The sequence below is a fragment of the Thermobia domestica genome, chromosome 14 (assembly GCF_964235325.1).
Source record: "Thermobia domestica chromosome 14, izTheDome1.hap1.1, whole genome shotgun sequence".
NCBI lineage: Eukaryota > Metazoa > Arthropoda > Insecta > Zygentoma > Lepismatidae > Thermobia > Thermobia domestica.
Genome location: NC_137467.1, coordinates 91,283,162 through 91,306,985, shown reverse-complemented (window position 1 = coordinate 91,306,985; position 23,824 = coordinate 91,283,162). Strand labels below are relative to the sequence as shown.

Sequence of the window (23,824 nt, the reverse complement as noted above, 5' to 3'; positions counted from 1 at the left end):
CATCTTTTTTTTTTAAGGAATGACTAAATCTACGTGGCAAATGATCCACATTATACGATGTCGTCAGGCTTGCATTCCAAATATATCTTCGTGGTCAGGATCCCATCTTCTATTGCCAGAATTTTCATAAATGGATTTTCCACTTAGATAAGTGCTTAAGAGGATTCGACTACGTCGAAAAATAGTAAAACCATGTATCTTCGTTTCACATGTAAGTATTTCTCTTTATATCTAGCATCAACAATATACTGGAGGTAGAAATCTTCCTTTCTGACTTTCCCTTGTCTTAACTTCTTTTCAATTTAAAAAAGTAATAACTTAAAATTTAAATGTTTATGTCTACAGTTCATAAATCACTATGACAGACCAGATGGTACAAATAATTTTAAACTTATTAATAACACAGAACTGCCATCTATAAGTACTTGTGGCTTAAGAGTATGTAGAGAAATGCAAGAATATAGATGAAAAAGAAAATTATATTAGATATTAGATGATTATATCAGATCCGAGAAAATGATATATATATATATATATAAAGTGAAAAATATTATACTTTTCTTTAAAACCTTTGTGGTGGACAAACACCGTGCTCGTGGGTTTTCTCGGGGTACTCCCGTTTCCTCCCACTTTCTTCATTCCACCATTTCACTCATCTCTCATTATCACCGTCTCCTTTAGCCTAACCGGCATAACCGTGGGACGTAAAACTTACAGATTTCATTTTTTTTTTTTCTTTAAAACATGTTCTATAAAAGTTATTACTCCGTGAATATTTTATTTTCTGTTACAATTACGTCTAATATTTTAATTATGAACTTAAACAATGTAGTTTGCTAATAATTTTTAACAACAACCATAGTATCTTTAGTCTTTTGAGCGATATAGCAATATTATAACAATCATATGAGAATGTGGAAAATATTGATACGAATAACAATATAACCATTGGCACGAGTAACAATATAATCATTAGTACGTGTAACAATATAATCAATCTCTATGGTAAACACATATTATAATTGAAGGGGTTAGATGATGAAGGTGTGATGTTACATTGTTTGAAAGGATGAGTTCTGGAGGTGAATAAACGTATTATATGTTACTCTTGCTACACAATACCTTATTTAAGTGAGTTCTCGTTTGGACGAAGAGATTGAGAAACAATGAAGGGTGTATGTTATACAGACAAACTTGTGACTTCAATTTTTTCGAAACATAAAATTTGTTACTAATACCATCTTCTTCTAATCCCTTCAACTGACATTTTCTTTTCAGTTTAATAATTCCATTTCGTAAAACAAGTCTTAAATAGAGCATATTACATACATCTTTAATAATACATTTTACTTTTGCCTCTAACAGCTTCTTGCTCTGCTACGTGTATTGAAATGATTCGGTGAGTAATTTGAAACTGCTATTTTCTTTTAATAAAAGTGTAAATACTGAGTGTTTTATTTGTATTGTAATATATTCATGTATAAGAAACTTTAGTTTTAAAATCTTAATTGTGTTATTGGAAAAAATAATAATATACAAACTAATTTTAACAAAGTGAATACAAAGGACCTACCTCTGACCCGAATTTTATTTAATGAGTAATTTCGATCAACACTGTGGTCTTCTTCAGACTGTACCTAGTTATCAGTTTTAGAATAATAACAAATCATTTGCAGAACGGAAATATTAAGGAATTTCAGTTCTGAGCACATTTCAACTCAGTACATTGTTGAAATATAATACAGAAAATCAAATATTTAAATTATGTATTTGTTTTTTGACATTCTATTATATGTAAATATTTCAGTTTTAGCGATACAGACTCGACTTATCCTGTTGTTAATACGCGTTACTGCGTAAGTTTCAGATAGTTCTTAGAGATCCTTGCATACTAAAAATACAATACTGGTAAACAGAGGAGATAAAGAATTATCCACTGCAAAGTAATCCTCAAATTTGAATTATTGTTATTATGGCATTTGTGGAATATTTAACCGAAGCCTTAATGTTTATTGCAAATCGGAATATTCTTTACCTGCACCCATATACCAACAGCTAATGACATGAATTTCGTAGTCAGTTTTGTTCATTTTCTAATTAACAAAGTTAGACAATAAAAAGTGTTAACAACAAGAAATTTAATTTCGTTTGTTTAACTTATGATTTGTATATATATATATTTCTAGTAAGTTATGATTTGTATATAAAAAAATTACACCAACTCTATTAGCATAATATGTATAAATTGTTTATATTGTTCTTAACGTTCTAATTAATAATAGAATTGATAACTGCTGAACTGATAAAGTAATAACATAGTTATGTCGTTCTAGTGGTCAACGTCCGGAACCAGTAAGGATTCCGTAATGGAATTCATCCTTTCCTATATAGTCTCGACACCATATAAATATGTCAGGAAGCAGTAATTCCTTTGTTAGAAAGTCGGTTGTGATGTATGCCTATTCGATTCCTGTTTGTATTGCGTATGATTGATTCCATAGATTGCGAACGTACTTCAACGTGTGGTCTATCATAGTCTCTTTATTCTACTATGAATATCATAATTCATAGTATGAAATATATTGTAATGAGAATGATAAAATATTGCGATTAATGAGAAATGAAATTATTATATGTTATATTGTTGCTTCGGTTATGAATTAATGTTGGTTACTTCAATTGGCATATCTCGCATCACTGTGCACAGAAAAGCATAGTATTTAATAAATAATAATTTTATGAAGACTTAAACACGTTGCGAGTAATATGTTCTATTTGTTTTGTGAACTGAACTTTAATCACGACGTGGATGGTACTTTGAATCAATAAGATATTACGTATATCAATACATTTAAAGTAGATTGTTATCATTATCCGTTTGATATTATCTTTTAAGAAATATTTCTGACTTAAGTTAATCTGTTATATCTCCGAGTAACTATTCTATGTATGCAACGTACCTGCAATTCTTAATTTCGGATATGTACCACTTGACCTAAACCATTGTCAAAGATGTGTAAGTTGAATGCCGACGGTTGCCACCAGAGTTTACTGTCTCGGTAAAATTGAATTATTCGCTGCAGTTGAAGTGAAGTTATATACATACATACTTCAGTGTCTAAGCATATTTTCAAAAGTTTCGTGATTTATTAATAATTCATTTAAATCAGGGAACTTGTTAAATCTTAACCGATTGTATTAAGCAAAGAAAATACTTGTTTTTCCTGAATAGTTATTATTTGTAGTTTAAATTCGTTCGTTGTTGTTATATAATGATAATGATAATGATAATGATATATTTAAGTAATCGTTTAGCAAGAAAATATGCCGGGTGACCTTTTCCAGAAAGAATAATCTTGAAAAAGACTTTACTTTTATGAACTCGTTCTTTTGGTAGTCAATAAACCACGGATAGAAATGGTGCATATATGTAGTCTTTTTGTTATTTTTTCATCAATAAACCAATATTCGTCTGTGGCAGTACTAATCTTTTTAATAATTTCCGATAAAAGATTGTGATTAATAGTTATTAATTCAAAATCTTCTAATTTTAACATTAGTTTATTTTTGCAATCGACATTAAGAATAACAAATGTGGAAGTGGTACATTTATCTGACACAAGGCATTAATAACTAGCAAAGTAACACGTTCGAATTACATATGAAAGACAAGTTCAGAAACTAAGAATCAGGTAATTGGGTCACTCTTTAATAAATAGAAAAACTCAAAAGTTTAATAACGACTCGGGCTTTTACTGCTTCATAATATCAGTAACTGGGAAGAGAGAGAAAAAGATAAGCACTTGCAACGAGACTGTATATATAGCCATCACAAGTAATACTAGGGTGAAGATATATAGCTGTTGCAAGTCTGGACAAATTTTATTCTGAAGGATTCATAGTGGAAAAATCTGAGGCAGTAAAGGTACAACCACAAGAACTGTCTCTCTAATCGTGCCCAGGAAGTGGATATTATGTATTATTTTTTCACTCTTCAATTTATTATCATTCATTTCTCATGGTCTTTAACCTAAGGAACAAAATCTTGGAACATTAAACTCAAAAATAAATTTTGTTTTGTTGTCACACTTGAGTTTTAGACAAACCTTAATGTCATTATCTAACTTTTTGCAGTTTCCTGCTTGTGGTTTTAGCTTTAATCTTTATTCTCCAAAAAAGAAACCAGAATGGCTCCAAAAATGTGAAAACTAGGAAATTATTAAAGGAAAACTCATAGGTTCTAAACTCAATTTATATAAATATGCTTTCTAGAGCAAATCTAATTCTATTATTATTATTATTATTATTATTATTATTATTATTATTATTATTATTATTATTATTATTATTATTATTATTATTATTATTATTATTATAGGAAACAGACTTTAATCTCTAGGCTTTTAACAAGCTATGATAATTGTATACCTTAGAATGTGACTATACTTTAGAATTTATAATATAACTTAGTAGTTGCTTTTATTTTCCCTTTTGATTTTTGATGTTTCACTGTTTTAGGAATTGGTATAGACTACACTGTCAGAGTTTACCTTTTTATTAATCCATGTCGATGTTTTTATCTTTACTTTGACTTTTTAATGTTTCACTGTTTTAGGAATTGATATAGACTACACTGTCAGAGTTTACCTTTTTATTAATCCATGTAGTTGTTTCTATCTTTACTTTGATTTTTTATGTTCCACTGTTTTAGGAATTGGTATAGACTACACTGTCAGAGTTGACCTTTTTATTAATCCATGTGGTTGTTTTTACCTTTATTTTGATTTTTTATGTTCCACTGTTTTAGGAATTGGTATAGACTACACTGTCAAAGTTTAACTTTTTATTAATTCATGTTAAAGATAATCACTATTTGTATCTTTTTCTATATTACAGCACATATTACAATAATATTGAAGTATATACAATATTGCATTTCTGCTTTCAGCTGTTCTCAGCACGTAAACAAAGTTAATTATTATTAAACATGTTTTCTTAATGCAAAACGGAATATTATATACTATTAGTGGCATCATATAAAAATAAAATGTGATTGGCTAAAGTTAAATTGCTACATTGTTGATGCAATTTCCTCGTTATTTAAAACTTTGTTATTAAAACACATCTTTCTCTAAGATTTAAACATTAATTATACATTATTTAAAACCATTGACTACAATAATTTCTTTTGAGAGTGTCTTTATCTTGTACAATTAAATATCTATTATTAAAATTATAATTATTCGATGTATTTTATTCTGATGTTTTTAAACCTCAAAAAATAATTCTAAGTTTTCGAGTCTGTGGACGTCGAAATATATTTAGTTGGCACAAAGAAATTTTATAGTACGACATTGTGTTTTTCACGCTTCACAACTGCTCTAATATTAAATCTCTTTGTATCTAGTAGAGAGAAAGAGAAAAATATGCAAATCAAGAGCTTACTTACTCTTGCAATCTTCAAGACTTGATGATCCTTCGTTACCTGTTGTTGAATTGCCAGGACATGCATGGCAGTAGTCTTGACCTTGTTCAGGTTGGTAAAATCCTTTCGGACAAGCCTCACAACTTTGTGATGTCTTGTTCCAGAAGGACCCGGGTACACAGATTTCTATGAGAAAAGTATACAAATATTAATATTACTTCAACTATTAAGATGAAATTTGATAAATAAAGAAAGATAAAAAGATGGAAATTCTTCACCGTTAACCTCCTATTTAAAATCTAGAAATTAGTTGCAGAACAAACACCTGACAAAATTTGTGAGAATTTTTAACGTTCTCATGTTCGTGTATTACATTGAAATAAGATTAATTTGTCCTTATGTGGTACATAATGCGGACAATATATTTTTTGAATTGCATTTGTAGTACACGTTGTCTGTTACATTTAATAGGAAAACGGTTGAAAACTTTCAAATAAATTTTTGAACATAGACCGTGAACTGGATTTCCGGTTTTTTTTTTTTTTTTTTTTTTTTTTTTTTTTTTTTTAATGAATGTCCTAAGGAGTTCAAATTTTATACCGAAAATAGAATATCTCAGTAATCCCTCAACTTAAGGAAATGAAACTTCGTATATAAACTTCTCATTAAAAATAAGCGAACACGTGCCTCAGCGTTTCCGAAAATTCCGCTTTAAGGGGAAGGGGAGCTATTTCTAAATATTTTCTCCACATTCAAACAGACGTTGTCTGTATCATTGTTACAGACAAAAGGCTGAACCGTTTAAAATGAATTTTGAAACATAGTTAGCATTGTCTCTGGGTCGCATTTTTATTATGTTACTTTAATTAAAATATATATATATATCCTAAGGGTGTATGCCAAAACTAGGGTATCTTACGAGCTTCTTATGTTAGGTACATAAATGCCTCATTAAAAACAAGTGGATGCTGATGCAACGGTACTGGGAAATCCGTTTTCAAGGGGAGGGGGTAGGGGGCAATTTTTACATTTTTTAAAAAATTGTCATCAAGGTTGTCTGTTTCATTATCACAGAGAAACGGCTGAACCATTTGAAATGAATTTGTGAGCATAGTTAGCACGTGGCTTCCGCTTTTATCATGTTGGTTTCATTAAAATACGTATCTCAAGAAGGGGGGGGGGGGAGAGGATTAAAAATGTAAGCCGAAAATGAAGCATTATATGTACTCCTCACTAAAAATGTGTGAGCACATGCTACATTGTTTTCGAAAATATTACCTTTAGGGTCGGACTGAGAGAAGGGAGAAAATTCTAAAATACCTTCCTTGATTTCCCATTTTGTATTCATAAAATAGCCAAAGCGAGGAAACATTTTAAACGTTTGAAATACATATTTGAACACAGTACTTAGGTCCACCTGGGATTTTATCATTTCACTGAGATAAATGCACATCCTAAGGGGCGAAAGGGTTTAAATTTGTCGCAAACAATACTTCCATAAGCGTATTCTTCTCGTGCGAAAAAGGGATATTTCAGCTAGTATTTCCATAAATAAAAACACAGGAAAATAAATTTTACAAAATACACATAATAAAATTGTGATTATATATATATATATATATATATATATATATATATATATATATATATATATAATGTATAATGTATACAGGGTGTTTCAAAACAACACCGACAATGTTTGGGAGGTGATTCCTGACATCAAAATAAGACGAAAATATATACCAACCTGGGTGAACAAATGCTTCGTTTCGGAGTTATAGGCTGCCGAAAACATGAAAAAATGAACTTTAAAGGTCCATAGCTCTAAACCTATGGGACCTACCGTAGTCGGGTCAAGACTTCACTTGGGAACTAATATATGCTTTATCCAAAAATGCATGTTTCAGAATCCTAAAGTACTCACGCAACAATTTTTGTAGAGCCTGTTTGGCTACGGGCATATAATTTGAAGTACTCACCAACTACCTCTATAAAAATAGTTGCGGAAGTACCGCAGGATTCTGAAACATGGATATTTAGATAGGACACATACTAGTTCCTAAGTGAAGTGTTGACCCGACTACGGTAGGTCCCATAGTATTGGAATTATGGATCTTTAAAGTTCATTTTTTCATGTTTTCGGCAGCCTATAACTCCGAAAGGAAGCATAAGGGAACATTTGTGCACCCAGGTTGGTCTATACTTTACGTCTTATTTTGGTGTCAGAGATCACCTTCCCAACATTGTCGGTGTTGTTTTGAAACACCCTGTATAGTGAACGAGAATTAATTCCCTCTTGAACATTATTTATAACTCTTTAAATCCTTAGTCAATTTCAATGAAACAAATACCATTTTGTTCCTTGCAAGGGTAGAATTTATTACATAATATCTCATCATGTCATTGCAGGAGTGACGAAGTGTACTGCAACGTTTAACCTTGCATGTGCGGACTTCAGCGGAATATTTGCAAGAACTTGGCTAATTCTCTCCTCCATTTCATCTAGGGTTTTTGATATTGTGTAATAACCCCTCCTTCCAACACGAAATATAGCTTTATCTGTCCACAAGGTATTCCTGAAAATATCGGGGCAATCTTCATAACAAGCAAGCATCATCTCCTTATACTCCAACCGATGATCATAGTCTTCCGCCGATAATTCCTGGCAGTTATGCGGTTTCCGTGGATGAAATTCCACTTTTCCCTCAGACTGGTTCGGATTGTGTGTGTGATTATATTATTTTACTGTCTTTGTAATTTCTGAGGACTTTGCGTGAACATTTCCTGAACCACTTGAACATTTCCCTCTGTCCTGGGTTTTGAGGGACGACCGCGTCTCCTAAGATCTGCTGCAGTATCTGTATCTTTAGCTTCAATTGGTAATTCTTCATGGTTTTTGTGTCTATTGATGCAAAGGTTCTTTCACTTCTCCAGCATCTCTGTAGTTGCAACGGCAGTGAGTTATAAGTTCTTGGAAGGTTTTATTCCATAGTATATCTATCTTCTTTCTATACAATTAAACTTCTACTAGGCAAACATTAATGCAAAAACGAAATACTTCCAGTAACTAAACGTACGTATTTTATATTATTTCATAAATAAATGATCATATTAAGAAAATCCTCCATATTCTGATAAGAACCTGCTTAGCCGGTAACTCTTGTATCTACTAACTGGACGGACAGGTTTCGAACACAAGTATTCTCGTTCTATCTAAATCCACAATGCGGTTCAGAATTTTATCCAACTTGTGTGTAATAGGCATCTGAACGTCTGGGAGGTAAAGGCGACTGGAGTAATGGTGATCATGTTACCTTTTATATGTGACAAAGATCTCGAAGTATAAGCACACTTCCTCACCGCCAAGAGGTTCATACTGACTTGGGCTGTGTTGGGGAGGAGAATGTATACTTTATATCTTACAATATCTGAAATAATAGATTGTAGCGTTGACCCATAATTGTTTACAATACTTTATATTCTACGAGAACAGAAGTGGCCAAGCCATGACAAGCGGGCCACTAATAGTAGCGCTCAACCACTACACATAAAATTTGGTTTGATTTCAACACACTTCTGAAAAAAAAAAAAAAAAAAAAAAAAAAACTCTTCAGGCCGAAGATTGTGTGCATATAAAGAAGTAATATGAGAAGGATTGACCAGTAATGTTACGCTTAAATATTTTCAAAGTTATAAAGGTTTTGTACTTGTTGCTTTCATAAAACGCTTCCACATCAATAATTTTCATCAATAAAGCCAACGCAATTTTCAATTCATTGGGTATAGACTAGTGACAATTAATACACTGAACCGTGATGAAAAATAATTTTAAAAAATCTATTTAACATTAAAGCAACTATAAGAAACTTATGACACACTACCTGTGACTTCACAATCTTGAAATCTTCTGGCTCCTAATGTGCCATTGTTCTTTCCACCACATGGTATGCATTCTATCCTCCCAGAATCAGGCTGATAGAACCCATGAGGGCACGGGAAGCATGGCTGATAACCATCTAAAGAGAACGTACCAGGCTGACAGACACCTATAACGGAAAAAGATAAAGGATAATTAATTCTCAATCATTTTGTTTTCATCTTCCTTTTCACCTTTTACTTCTGGAAAAGATACTTAGTATTTATTGTTACTGATATTTCTATATTATGTTTTAATGTTAAGAAATGGAAGCTCAAATATTTCCGAAATGAAGAAAACAATGCCATACCAGAGATTTTGTAATTGTACAGGAGGTATGAAGCAAATAAGAATCTACATGACATATCGCTTACTGAAGAAATATCTAGAGAGAAACATCGCATTATGGACGTGTCGAAGATTATATGTACCAAATAAGAAAATGATAAATAAGCATGCTTACTATCATAAGCTTGTTTAAATAAGTACTAAAACTGGGCTCACGTTTTCAGCGGTATTTCCGAAATTCTTCCAGATGGGGACCGTTTTTCCGACCTTCTTTCCCAAATGATGTAAATTTCACACCTGTTTCACCATTCAGTTTTTTTTTTTTTTTTTTTTTTTTTTAAACATTTTGCGTTACATTTGTTGAGAGGAAGATGACTCATTTTTCTTAAGAAGACAAATTAGAGGCAGTATCTAAGGATAACTTATTTCGAGTGGTAATAATATCATTGATTACACTGGGCATATGTTCACATTTATTAATAGATTTGACTAATACTTTAATTGCAGAGACCAGATGCTGTAATTCATATAGTGCTGACTTGCCTCCACTTTTTACTTAGTTTTTGAAACCCCGTTTCCTCTCTATGTAGTATATATGAAACTATTCTCGTAACTGATGAAAATATTGCCAGGCCAATTCACTGAATTAAATATTAATATTTCAAAGGTATCAAGAAATTAATGTGTAATAATGTTCTTTCTAGCACTTGTGTTGAGCTTATGTAAGAAGAAACTGGACGGAAAAGTTTCATTTTTTATTATTTTATTTTACACATTTGCAGGTAAACTTCGTCTCTGGAAAACTCTAGGTGTCTTTTGTTCTTGTGCAAGAAAGAAAAATTAGCTAAAGCGCAAGAATGGAATAACAAATGAATGAATGTAAGCTTGGACATTTAATAGAGCCCATTTAATTCTTTTTACAGCTGATATGATTTTTCACATCTTACTTTACTACCGTTATGCCACGATATCGATTTATATTGGTCTAATTTAACCATTATATGTGGGGGTTTTAGTATTGCTGTGTTGGAAGGACATAAAACATATAGCATGTATAACACATAGATTATTAGAGAAACTTATGAAGCTTTCTTTTGTTTCAGTTTCTGTCTGGATTTGGTCGCTGGAAGGTTTCGCAAGATAGAAGCAAATGGCACAGAAAGGCATTTTGTATGCTCAAATTCCACGAACGACGCTCAGTAGGCCTAGCTATTGTTAAAAGGCATTTCTCGACTCATTTCGCGACGAATCTGTCGTTCGATCATTCGTACGTGATATACTCAATCTCGGAAGAACATTGCATAGAAATGGGAGCTATGAAGTTGGTTACAAGCAATGGAAAGATTGCTTCCTCAACTGAACGAAGACATTAATGCATACATGCTGATGGAAAAATGGCTCTCTATGTTTTCAGTCGGTAGTCAGAGCAGTTTATGAAATAGCATTTACTGCAACGATGGAGTGGGGTAGAACTAAGAATGATCAGAAGCTACTCTTTTGGTCTGTATGTTCTCCAGACCGAACCCCATGCATTTTTCTCTATTAGTTTACGTCAAAAATAAAGACTTTGTTCATCCCCTTCTTGCAAGTATCCTACAAATGAAACTAGAAATCAAATCTGCATTCACAGTTTTACCGCTAAAAAATTTCAGGTGAACTTTCGAGTTGGTATTTGGAGAGTCTTATGAAAAATCTTCGTATAAAACTTGGTGACATTTTCTGTAAAATAAAAACACAATTCTGTTCCTATCTAGAGTATATTACTTGTGAAAAATGGCATGCCATGCATGTTATGCATGCTTGCAAACCATGTTAATAATTTACAGTGAGTCTTTATGTTGTGATTCTGCATACACCAAACTGCAAGTTAATTAGGCTAAATCAGTCAATGCATTGCGCTGTAAGAAAAACGTATCCATATACACAATTTAGAAGAACAGAGTTATTAAACAAATGGAAGAAAATATAATGCGAACAAAATAAAGGTTATTTTATAAAAGTATTGATTAATAATTAAATGATTAGAACATAGTAAACATTCATATAGATAAAAGAGTTTTGTTCTCAAGAACAGTGACTAACCTGTACATTCTTCACTATTTCTTGCACCACTCGTGGTCCAACCACTTTCTAGATCTTCATCAGGACATGGTATGCACAATGATTGACCATCTCTGTTTTGAAATGTACCAGGAGGACAGGAAACACATTTCTTCTCTGTGTGATTGTAATATGAGCCAGCATGACAAGCCACTGGGGAAATACATTACCTACATTAATATTTCTTCCTTTTGAGTTCAACGTCCAATAATTATAAAGGAACTAAAGAATCACTCACACACATATTTTTATGAATTTAACACTTCATGATATGACTATTATGTAGAGAGAATATAATTGGAGTATATATTGTATTTGGAATTAGGCTATGCCTTGATATAATTTGAAGCAATACTCTATTAATCGAAGTGTATCATAACATGATGGAGACACATAAGAACAAATATAAAATAACAAAAAATCGGAAAATTTATCTTCTCATTATTCATCTTCTTCAGTAGAAAACACTACCAGAATAATAACCAAAATTAAACCAAAATTAAATCCTCAATGTTTTTCAATTACACGTTTTAGGCTAAAGGTGACAGACTACTAAAAAATATCAAAATAATGGTTGCTATAGATACTATATTAGTTGTCAAAACTTGTATAAGTGACCAATTGAATTATTTTTTGTTTCCTAATGCTCACTAAATAGTTGTATGTAATATTTACGCATATTTATGCATTGACTCTATTACTCGTTATATGTTACTGTATATCATGCCTCTGTTTCAATTGCATAGAATTATGAGTTTTAGGCAAAGGAACAGTAATTTCGACTCTGATGAGATAGTTCGGAAATTTTAATGGGTGTTATTAAAATAATTATTCAACTATATATATCAAATAGCTTTTTTAGACACTTCTCCTTATTTCCTTATTTTAATATTTTAATATTTCAATGTCAAATTATAAATCAGTTTTGATTTTGTACATCCTACATCAATGATTTCTCTACATCATAGAATGTGAAGAATTCATAACAATAAAGAGAAAGTAAAATTTCTGTATTAACAATTCAATATCATATTATCTGGTGCAATATTTGGTTTCGTTTTATTAACTACTCACTTACTCACTCTATGGGCTATGGAACTGAAGATTTAATTCCACATTTACAGAAGCTCTCCACTAACCTGGTGTTCATAGCCAACTGGATCCAGTTTCTAGTTTGTATTCCTATTTCTGAGAGATTCATCTTAAAATTGTCCCCCCTCCCACCTACGCCTAGATTTTCCTAATTGTTGTTATTCGATTGGATTTCCAGTTAAAATTTTAAAATCACTCCTACTTAATTCCATTCTAGTGACATGGTCTGCCCAGCTGATGTTAGGAAAACAGTATAAATTATGAAGTTACTTGTTATGAAATTAATGCAGTTTCTCATTACCATCTCTCTGAGGACCGAATATTTGCCTCAGGATTTCATTTTCAAATACTTTTCACTCTGTGTTCTTCCCTGAAAGTAAGCGACCATGTTTCGCAACCGTGCAGCACAACATACAGAATTATTTATTTATTTATCGACACAACAGATATTACTGCCCAATTACAGTGTCTACATATAATACATAATTTTAAAATTGATACAATTAAAATTGATTAATACATAATTACATAATTTAATACAAAATCTTGAATTAAAATAATTCAGTTTACTTGATTTTTTTTTTTTTTTTTTTTAACAAAATACGCAGTATTACTCTTTTGTACAACTTTTCAGAACTATTAAATATATCTACATCTTTGTAATCCTTACTGATTTTATTGTATGTAGCACAAATTCTCCATGTAGGTGACATATGCAGTGCATTTGTACGTGCCTTCCTGCAGTAGAACAGGCCACTATTTCCCTTGCGTGCTTTGAGGGTTGGAACCTGTATCATTATCTTTGTAATTATGTCAGTACAGTCTATTTTGTTGTGCAAAAGTCTTTGCAAGAAAATGAGGTCGTTCAACGTCCGTCTTTGTTCAAATGTCTGAAGTGTAAAGTTTCCAAGTAAATTATCATATGATTCATATTTTGGATAAAATCATGTTCTTTTGTATGTGAGAAAAAACGTATGAATTTACTTTGTATCTGCTCAATTTTTTGTCTACGTGTTTTCACGGAAGTGTTCCAAATAAGTGAGGCATATTGAAGTTTGGATCTTACGTAAGAAAAGTAAAGCGTTTTCAGAGAGTTAACATTTGTAAATTCTTTGGTTGTTCTATTAAGAAACCCAAGATTTCTATATGCATCCTTAGTAATATTTGCCACATTATGAGAAAAGGTTAATTTTTTGTCAAATATCACACCTAAATCTTTAATTGTATCTATTTTTTCTAAACTTATTCCATTGATCGTGTGAGTAAAGTCATACGTTTTCTCACGTCTACTGTATGTCATGGTTTTGCACTTATTAATATTTACTGTAAGTCTATTGCTAGTAAACCATTTTAGTATGTTAGTCAGATCTTGTTCTAAGAGTAGACAGTCATCCATACATTTCACATCTACGAATATTTTTAAATCATCTGCTAAAAGTATTTTATGAGATTTTTTAATATAACATGGCAGATCATTAATAAATAATAAAAACAATAGAGTCCCAAGATTAGACCCCTGAGGGACTCCAGAATTTACGCAAAAGCTTTTAGTTTTATATTCTTTATACAAAACGAATTGCCTACGTTCACGTAAGTAAGATTGAAACAAAATTATCATTTGGGGACTAAAATTGAACGTGGCAAGTTTTTGAATTATATCATGATCCACAGTATCAAACGCTTTTTTAAAATCTGTATATATAACGCCTACTTGTCCATTGTTATCTAAAGAGAAGCTTATGAAATCTGAAATTATAGTTAAGTTAGTAACCGTGGATCTTTTCTGTAGGAAGCCATGTTGATACATTGAAATTGCAGGTTTAACATGATGCATCACTTGATCATAAATGACACTCTCAAATACTTTTGCAATTGTTGGTAATATAGCTACTGGATGATAGTTTTCTATACTATTTTATTGCCGGATTTCGGAACTGGGTATATTATTAATTCTTTCCATATATCTGGAAAAACATTTGTAATTATTGAGAGGTTAAATAAGGTATACAGCGGATGTTTCAAAATATTACCACAACCCTTCACAATATAAGGTGGTATATTATCAGGCCCAGTTGCTTTATTCGGTTTCAGTTTCTTTATTGCATTTTTAATGTCTCCTATACTAATTTCCATGATATGGAATAAATTATGGTATTCCTCATGTAAATATTTTTTGTTATGTGTGTTAATACAATTTTTAGTTAAGGAAGAGGAAGAGGAAAACTCCAACTGACCAAAGCAGTATATATATTTTAAGATTATATGTTTGTGTTACATAGCAGAAACTGTAACACAAATATATAATCTTAAAATATATATATACTGCTTTGGTCAGTTAAAGTTTTATTAGTAATCTTGAATTTTCCAAAGCTACAATGAATAATTTACATGCATAATTATTGTTTTAAATATCTTAAGCTTCAAATTCTTCAACAGAATTCGCAAAGATAAAAAAGTTTGGAGTGAATATTAATAACATAAATTCCTTGATTTCAGTCGACATTTAATTTCTCGTGAATATGGTTTTAATCTCTTCATGTTAATCACAGTGTTCACTTTATCGAAAGTATTACTTAATATTTTAAGTGTCCATAATTTGCAGTATTACGCTCACGGCGAATTTCCATACATTTACTTTTCTCTGCACTTACTTCTAAACCCGGGGCACATAGTGGCTCAGTGGTAGAGTGCTCACTTCTGGTTTCTGGTACGTGAGGTTCCTTGTTCGATCTACGGCCAAGTAACTTTGTGGTGGATCTTCTCTGGGTTCTTCCGCCTCCTCCCACTTTCTGATTCCACCAATTCTTCCATCATCATTCACTTGCTTTAATCATCGTCTCCCCTAGCCTAACAGGCATAATCGTGGGACGTTAAACTTAAAGATTTTCATTCTACTTCTAAACTCATATCCCTATAGGCATTTAATAGAACCTCTGCGTTTCTTTCCGTGAATTTAATATGAAAACTGACATTTTAGTAGAAGAATTTGAAAAGAGGATTTGAAGAACACTTTAGTGTTGGTTAAATTAATTCCTATATTTATGTTCATTGACCTACTGTTAAGTTATATATGTTTTCTCGTGATAGTAGCTACTGCTTTTCACAAGAAAATAGGCTATATCATAAAGTAATAGGGCAATTAAGTAAAATTAGATCATAAACCCTTCGTAAATACATACGTATATAGTTTCTAATTTCAAATCATTCATATTTTCCGTACTTTTGATCTCTTTAAATTATAAATGGAGTATTAACTTACCACATATATCTCCAACTTTAGTTGTGCCTAGAGGACATACATGGGCCACATTTCGACGAACATTAAGACTTTTCGGGATAACAATTAATTCCTTATCTTGAATCCTTAAAATAAAGGCATTTCTTCAATTTCTTTATCTGACTTTATATAAAAGATTATATAAACAATAAATGTTACCTTAGTAGCACTTAAATTTCTACATAGATTTTCGAATAACTATTCTTAACAATCGAAAAATTCCAATTATTAAAATACTTCGAATACCAATTTTATTCAATATATTGTATAATAAAAGGTAACACGAAATTACTTTCATAAGTGTTTTGATAATTGGGAAAACTCTCTTCACACGAGAGAAAATGAAATCAACTTTGGAAAGTATTTGACACAAGTGAAACTTAATTAATCCATACTTTGTTAATTGATAACTAAATCTGCAGGAAGACCTCTATTTTATTTAAATCAAACCTATATACATACCTATATATGTATGACTCTATAAGGTATGTACAATAGAATACGTATGTAATCTACAAGTATTTATTTATTAGTAAATAAAACATAAAAATCTTGGTTGATAGTCTTATATAGAATGAATATAACTTTACTGATTTCTGAAGCCTTCTTATACTACAAATACAAGATGTAAGAAGTACGAAATACAGAAGTTGTAAGGACGTTATATACAAAAGAGTGTTAGAAATATTGACACTAATTTTAAATGAATGAAAAGAAGCAATGCGATATAGTTGGTATATATACGAAAAGTATTGTGGTTTTCCAAATATCGGCTTTTTGGGATAATTGCCATAATCATCACCATGCTTCAAGCTTAAGAAAGCAAAAATTGTTATCTTTAATCTGTTATCCTTTATCCTTAATATTTTCCATTACACCAGCTTTGCCTATTATATACTATAATTAGATAAGAACCTAATCGCTGAACAAAGCAAACCTATTTTTATTATAAAGCCGATATCGTGTAACAGTTTTGGCAACTACACACTTTGATTTCATCAGACACTAATCAGATAGTGTTTGATTAATCCAAAATATTTCTAGTTGGTGAAACGTTACACGATATCAATTTTATAATGAAAATCGGTTCGCTTTGCTCAACAATTAGTTTATTATCTGTTATCCTTGTAATATCAGTTATAATTCGACCAATTTCTCTAACTTGGTAGCAAACAAAATTAAATCTCTGTCTTCTCTTTTACATAGCAAGTAGGAAAGATTATCATTAATTCAGTCCAACGTAGTATTGTTTAAAATTTAAAATTTTTATGTGTGCTTCGTGTCTGAAGAACATTTACTATTTCTCTCAACTATTGACAATCACTAAAACTATATTTAAATTTTTACTCTATTGATAAATATCTCATAGATTACCTGTGACGCAAGTCACGCTTTGCTGTGTTGCTCTTCCTGTCAACTTGGATTCATCTACTGTCTATTGTGTCATACTAGAAACAATATTTTTCATTTAACGTTTATTCAGGTTTTCGATATTTTCAATATTTTATTGGTATTATGAATTTTCTTGTACAATAAAGGAACACACGGAAGACAATGTCATTCGGAATTCGCTGATTTTGGAATTAGACATAGGCTCATAACTATAATAGAGCGGAGAAAGAAGAGGCTCTAAAGTTTTAGTAGACGAGGGGAGAGAGATCACGAATGCCTAGCTCTTTCAAATATTTCGTGAAAAATATACACCGTTATGGCAAACAATTGGATTGTGTTTTAGATTTCTGACAAGATGAAGAATGGAAATATTTTGGTCTATTACAAAATATGATTTCATAGTTGTCTCTAGAAAGGTGTACCCAAAATGAACTGTACATTTCATGCTCCATAATAGCATCTAGAAGGTTATCAGAGCAAGAAATAAGGAACATTCTATTAAAAGTCAACATTAGAGAATGCTATGATAGCATTGTTTCAAAAGATGATATTGATTATGATTACCGCCGAATACTTAGTAGGTCTACTGACATTTTTTTCTCGAATACAGTGGATTGGAAAATGTTGAATATCATGTATCAAATGCATCTTCATTGCCCTGGAATGATAGTACTACGAAGAATCAGAAACATCCATGTAAAAAATATCTGTTTATTTTTACTTTTTCATGCTGTAATAGCCAAATTAGTAAATAACTGGACATATGAAATTGCAGTTCTAAACATATACTCGTAAGTTGAATACTAGTAATAGTATTTTCCAAAAAACCTAAGAAAAATATGTCGTAAATAATGAATTTGCTCATCAGTGACTCATGAAAGACAATAAGCAGCACATGATACCATTCGTTAAAAGGACTTTTTTTTTTTTTGTGAAAAGGAGGGTCAGATGAAATGTAAAGATATATTCAATTGACACATTATGATAAATACAGATTCTTCTACAATTTGCAGTACAAATTTGTTGGTTTGCTTAATTAGTCATTGAAAAATGAGTATTAGTCAAGATACAAGTAAAATGAAACTTTTTTTTTTTTTTCACAATCATATGAATTTTATTTGTGTGTAATCTGTGGCACCTATATTAAATTTGAAATATTGTGGTTTAAATAGAACAAACAAAATGTGATTGGTGGTATTTACATCCGCATGCAGCATAATAAGAACAACTTACTTGATTGATAATTTCCCCCCGTTGATATCCTTCCGTAACGTAGACATAATTTGCCACAAAGTTCTCTGAGATAGTTTCTTTTTACATTGAGAGTCACAATTGTTCGTAACGTTTCCAGTCGCAGAAGTAACTTTTAAAGTAAGTTTTGTTACTTCCCCTTTTGATTTATTCAACTTGCGTAGCACTCGTCTAGAAAATTCGCATCTTATCTTCGCCACATTAATCTCACATCGATTTGTACACTGCTGCAATATCTGTTCTACAAAAGAAAGTAAAAATAACCGTAAGATACATATGTGTATATATACTTATACTTCTATTTCAAGGTATAAAAATATAACTTTATCCATCTTCATTCTGGAAGTATTACATAAATAATTAATACTTTTCTGATCAGAATATATACTTATATATTAAAATTAAAGTAAGTCGTTACAGTTTCAATTACTTAACGTCTGATGAAGACAACGTTAAGTTATTGAAGCTGTTACGACTTATTTTAATTTTAATAAAAACGCATACACTCTGGTCGGAAAAGTATTAATTATTTATGTACAAAAATAATATTACTTGCCAATGTATGATTTTTCATAATCTTTTTCATTTTTTAAAGATTCCTAAACGTAACTTCCATTTTTTGTGCTCATTTTAAGTACAAGATCATATTTTTCATTGTCCTCCATATTTATCAACACTTTATATTGACCTCTTTAAAGGATAATCTTACCTCTGAAAAGATTTGATTTAACAAAACTATTGAAAAACTTTTTTATTTATATATATGCTATTGTGAAATAAGCTTTTATGCTTATTTGCTTTATTTAAAAGGGTACGTTAACATACATGATCTGAAATTTGTGATTTCACATAATAGTAACTTTAGACTTCTCCCCCTCCTATAAATTTATTTACGCAGATATTATACTTATTCATTATTGAATAATTAATAACTTAGTATAAAAGCAATGGGCTGCGGTGGCTCAGTGGTAGAGCGTTCACCTCCGGTGCTTAGGTCCCTGGTTTGATCCCAGCTCGCGCCGTGTGGACTTTGTGGTGGACAAACACCGTGCTCGTGGGTTTCCTCGGGGTTCTCCCGTTTTCTTCCACTTTCTTCATTCCACTATTCCATTCATTTCTCATTATCACCGTCTCCTTTAGCCTAGCCGGCATACCGTGGGACGTAAACCTCAAAAATTTCATTTTTCTTGTGTGTAAAAGCGCTTAAGTGAAAATTGACTGAGTAAATTTACCTATAAAAGAAAATTTTCTAAAGTTTCCGTAATATTGTCAATATTGTACTAACTGAGTACTGGATGAAAGTTATATTGTACTTAAAAGATGTAAATAATAAAAAAGTATGTTTTTATTATAATATATTATATGTTTATTATAAATTATTACAAGTATAATTACGCACAACCCCTCATATTTCGGCATGAAAAATAGCTTTTCACAAATAGAACTAATATACCTTGCGTTTATGGTCTGCCGTAATGCACAAATACCTTTCATGAATTTTTCTGCCTATTGCACAAACAACAGTACATTTCAGGACTGATGAATTTGTACGCTAACTACAGTATATTCGATACGAAATAGATACATACAATTTAGTAATTAGGTTTACGAAAGTACATGTTCATAAATGGAATTAATGGATCTTGAGTCTATGGTTCACAGTAGGTGCACAAATTCATCTCATGAGTATTCTCATCTTCTGAGTTCTTTACCTTACATTCAACGATACGATGGATTGTGATTTTAGTATTTTTCAAATTCTACATAAAAACTATTTACAAGAATAACATTTACTTTACTTGAAAATAAATATTAACGTAAGAAAAGTACATGAGGGTTCAAAATTAGTTTTTATCTTTATTGATGAGCCAAGGTAGAAAAAAAGTGAAATTCACAATTTAGGTGAAAGGTAGCACCAACAAATTTCTTCAAGTGGCAAAATGTTGAATGTGCGATAAGTGTGATGATAAAATATTATAATACTTATATTTGAATGTTAAGTAAATTGTAGTTTTTCGGTCACAATTCCTCGGCAACACGTCTGGTTGGAAAAAAACTTCGGGGTAATAACTTTTTACTCTGTAGTAGGAAACACAATATCAAATTTGATTACGATTGCTTTAAAATCTTGTGAGAAGTTTTGAAACAATATCTAAAAGTAAAATATAAAGAGCTTCGGTGACCCAGTTGCTGTGAAAATTCACTGAAAGAAATAGTGGCGGATTGTAAAAGATAATCTCCTCATAACATGAAACGTAAGATCGTAAGTGTCAACGTGTACCTTGCGTTTCGATAAATTACAATATAATTAAATAAAAATTCATACAATTTTCCCTTTCACTGTCGTCACGTTTTTAAATTTATAATAGTCTTAAGTCGTTAACCACCACGCTGGAAGTGGCAATTGCTTACAAATATGCTACTCCGACAACCGTTTGATTTACTTTTTTCTTATTTATATCATTACCATTTGGTTTTAAACAATATATCTGCACGCTAGTTGGTCATGTCCGTCATTTTTATTGTCGAAATTATCGCACAAGCAACGAACTGTCCTTCAAATTTTTACATGTACACGTGTAACCAGTCTTTGCATTTTTCACTCATTACTCTTTCCAGAAGTTCCTCTATTTTTCATTATTTAGAAATTCTGCTTTTGAAATTGCAATTTTTAACTCTTCCGGTAAAAATAAAAATAAAATAAAATGATAAATGCAAAAATCATAGACTTACAATAAAGCAGTCACTACCTCTTGTTAAGTGCTATCTCGTGAAATACACTTTGAACATCCGCATGTTCAAAAGACGTAAGATCAAAGACTTTTCTGAGGGTGTAATCTATTTCTAACCAGAATCCAGTTAGATAGGCATAGTTAGATTTTAAACCAGCGTAACATTTCGCAAGTTTCCTTAGTAAACCAATGTCTGTAAGAGCTTTCCTTTAAATCCCTAACACTATGTTCCATTGGGGCCGCGGTGGATCAGTGGTAGAGCGTTCACCTCTGGTGCATGGGGTCCCTAGTTTGATCCCAGCTCACGCTAAGCGAACTTTGTGGTGGACAAACACCGCGCGCGTGGGTTTTCTCGGGGTTCTCCCGTTTTCTTTGTTGTGTAAAGTACACTAATAATAATAATAATAATAATAATAATAATAATAATAATAATAATAATAATAATAATAATAATAATAATAATAATAATAATAATAATAATAATAATAATAATGATAATAATAATAATAATAATAATAATATCAAATTACCTTGTAATACTCTACTTAATTCCATGGCATAAATCTTTACGTCATCTTCTGAGGAACATAATACACCAGTAAAGTAAAGCTTTGCTACAGCCATGTAGTCTGGCAAGAATGTAGAATCTGAAAAAAAAGAAGAAAGAATAATCAACGTATTGCAAACTCGTCTCAATAAAATTATATAAATATGTATACTTAATAAAACTAATAACATATAATGTGCTTGTTCAGAAATATATATATCTTTTTTCTCAAAAAACTTAAAGATAATCTCATGTTCAGAAAAGAAAGCAATCAGAAACATGTATTGCTTAAGTCGTAAATGTTATAATTCTTGTGTGTATTTTTTATATCATACCAGAGCAACCCAAGGCACTGCCAATAGTGGCGCCAGCAATGACCTTATCAGTTCTCCAATGGTATTTCGTTCGAGGTCCGCATGAGAAGGAATAGGACGTTTCAACTCCAGATGTAAAGTGGGCCATATTCTCACATTCCACTCTGCATAATTCTGTTAAGGAGTCATTACCTCTTGTGCATGATAAAATTGCCTTTGTTGGAGTTTTCAAAGGTAGACAGATAGTAGCATCTAGAGAGAAACAAAGCAAATTAAGTTGACGGTAAAAGATGTAAATTTATATTGATATTATTTTTGCGGGATAATATGATTAAAAATTGTGTTACTACATGTTAGAAAAGTGAAATTTAAAAATCATATCAGAAAATTGTTACAAATAATATATTTTTAAAGAAAGTAAAAAGGAAAATACTGCGTAACAAACTTCAAAATAAATATGACCTTTTCCAGTTACACTTTCGAATTTCCTTGTTAAAAATCATTTTAACAAATTACTTAGAGAAATTACAATTATAGTAAATAAAATTTAATGTACAAGAACAGTCCAGTGTTTAAATACTGTAAAATTTCCCTTAAATACAATATTTAAATATAGAAATATGGGACATTGATTAAAATACTCTCTTAAAATGATATATTAAAGAATAAATATTAGGTGGTGAATAATTATTATATAATAATCTATACCTTTTAGACATTTTACAACAACAAGATGCTTGATTTCTTATTAACAATTACTAGACATTTAACTTTTTTAAGCTTTCATAGTACTGTAATGTATGGAACTTCACTCTTCTAGTTCGTATTGTTTTACTATATGGTGGTACTAGTAAATCCAAGAGCATCTTATAAATATTCATGTTTTGTGTTCAGTGTTCAATGTGTGAATATTAACTGACAAAGTAATGTAAAACTATGGAAGAGCAAAATGTAGTCTAAGTTCCTAAAAACAGCTAAACGATAAAAGAAAGCAAGAAAATATAAATGATGGAAACAAATATTTAAATATTCTGTAATTGTAAGTTGTTTTTATTTCTTTACTATTTCTATTTCTTTAAGATTTTGTAAGAACATATAACACCGAAAACTTACCAACACAATCCTTTCCATTTGGATGTATTCTATAACCTTCATTACAAGAGCAATAGTAACTGCCTTCAGTGTTAACACAATTTTGTTGACAGCCTCCGTTATTCAGCGAACATTCGTTAATATCTTTAAATAGAAACATGATTACTGTTAAATTTGACATATATAACCAGTATTTAAAGTAAATCAGAGAAAGTGAGTACACTTGATAACCCTTCTAAAGTTACTTTCAGAAAAATTCTAAAGTTGTTGTATTCTAAAAATGCTGGTTTGAAAAGTAACATTATAAAACTTTTATCAGAGTATTAATTATTATTAATTTTACCCAATTCATCAAATACAAAATTAAAATAGTATTAATAATTATAATAGACATAAGT

At 30.9% G+C, this 23,824-nt stretch overlaps 1 protein-coding gene across 3 annotated transcripts in view; it reads right to left on the bottom strand.

Moving 5' to 3' along the window:
- LOC145670263 (signal peptide, CUB and EGF-like domain-containing protein 3) overlaps nucleotides 1-23,824 on the bottom strand; it is a 372,945-nt gene that overhangs the window by 36,949 nt on the left and 312,172 nt on the right. For 2 of the 3 annotated variants that reach the window (XM_081738683.1, XM_081738685.1), the window contains 8 exons: nucleotides 23,448-23,570; nucleotides 22,356-22,586; nucleotides 22,004-22,120; nucleotides 18,724-18,982; nucleotides 16,081-16,184; nucleotides 11,712-11,882; nucleotides 9,307-9,471; nucleotides 5,450-5,611 (listed from right to left, as the gene is read on the bottom strand). In XM_081738683.1, coding sequence (XP_081594809.1) covers nucleotides 5,450-5,611; nucleotides 9,307-9,471; nucleotides 11,712-11,882; nucleotides 16,081-16,184; nucleotides 18,724-18,982; nucleotides 22,004-22,120; nucleotides 22,356-22,586; nucleotides 23,448-23,570 — 1,332 coding nt within the window. The remainder of the gene's footprint in view (nucleotides 1-5,449; nucleotides 5,612-9,306; nucleotides 9,472-11,711; nucleotides 11,883-16,080; nucleotides 16,185-18,723; nucleotides 18,983-22,003; nucleotides 22,121-22,355; nucleotides 22,587-23,447; nucleotides 23,571-23,824) is intronic. The other variant, XM_081738684.1, reaches the window with a different exon arrangement.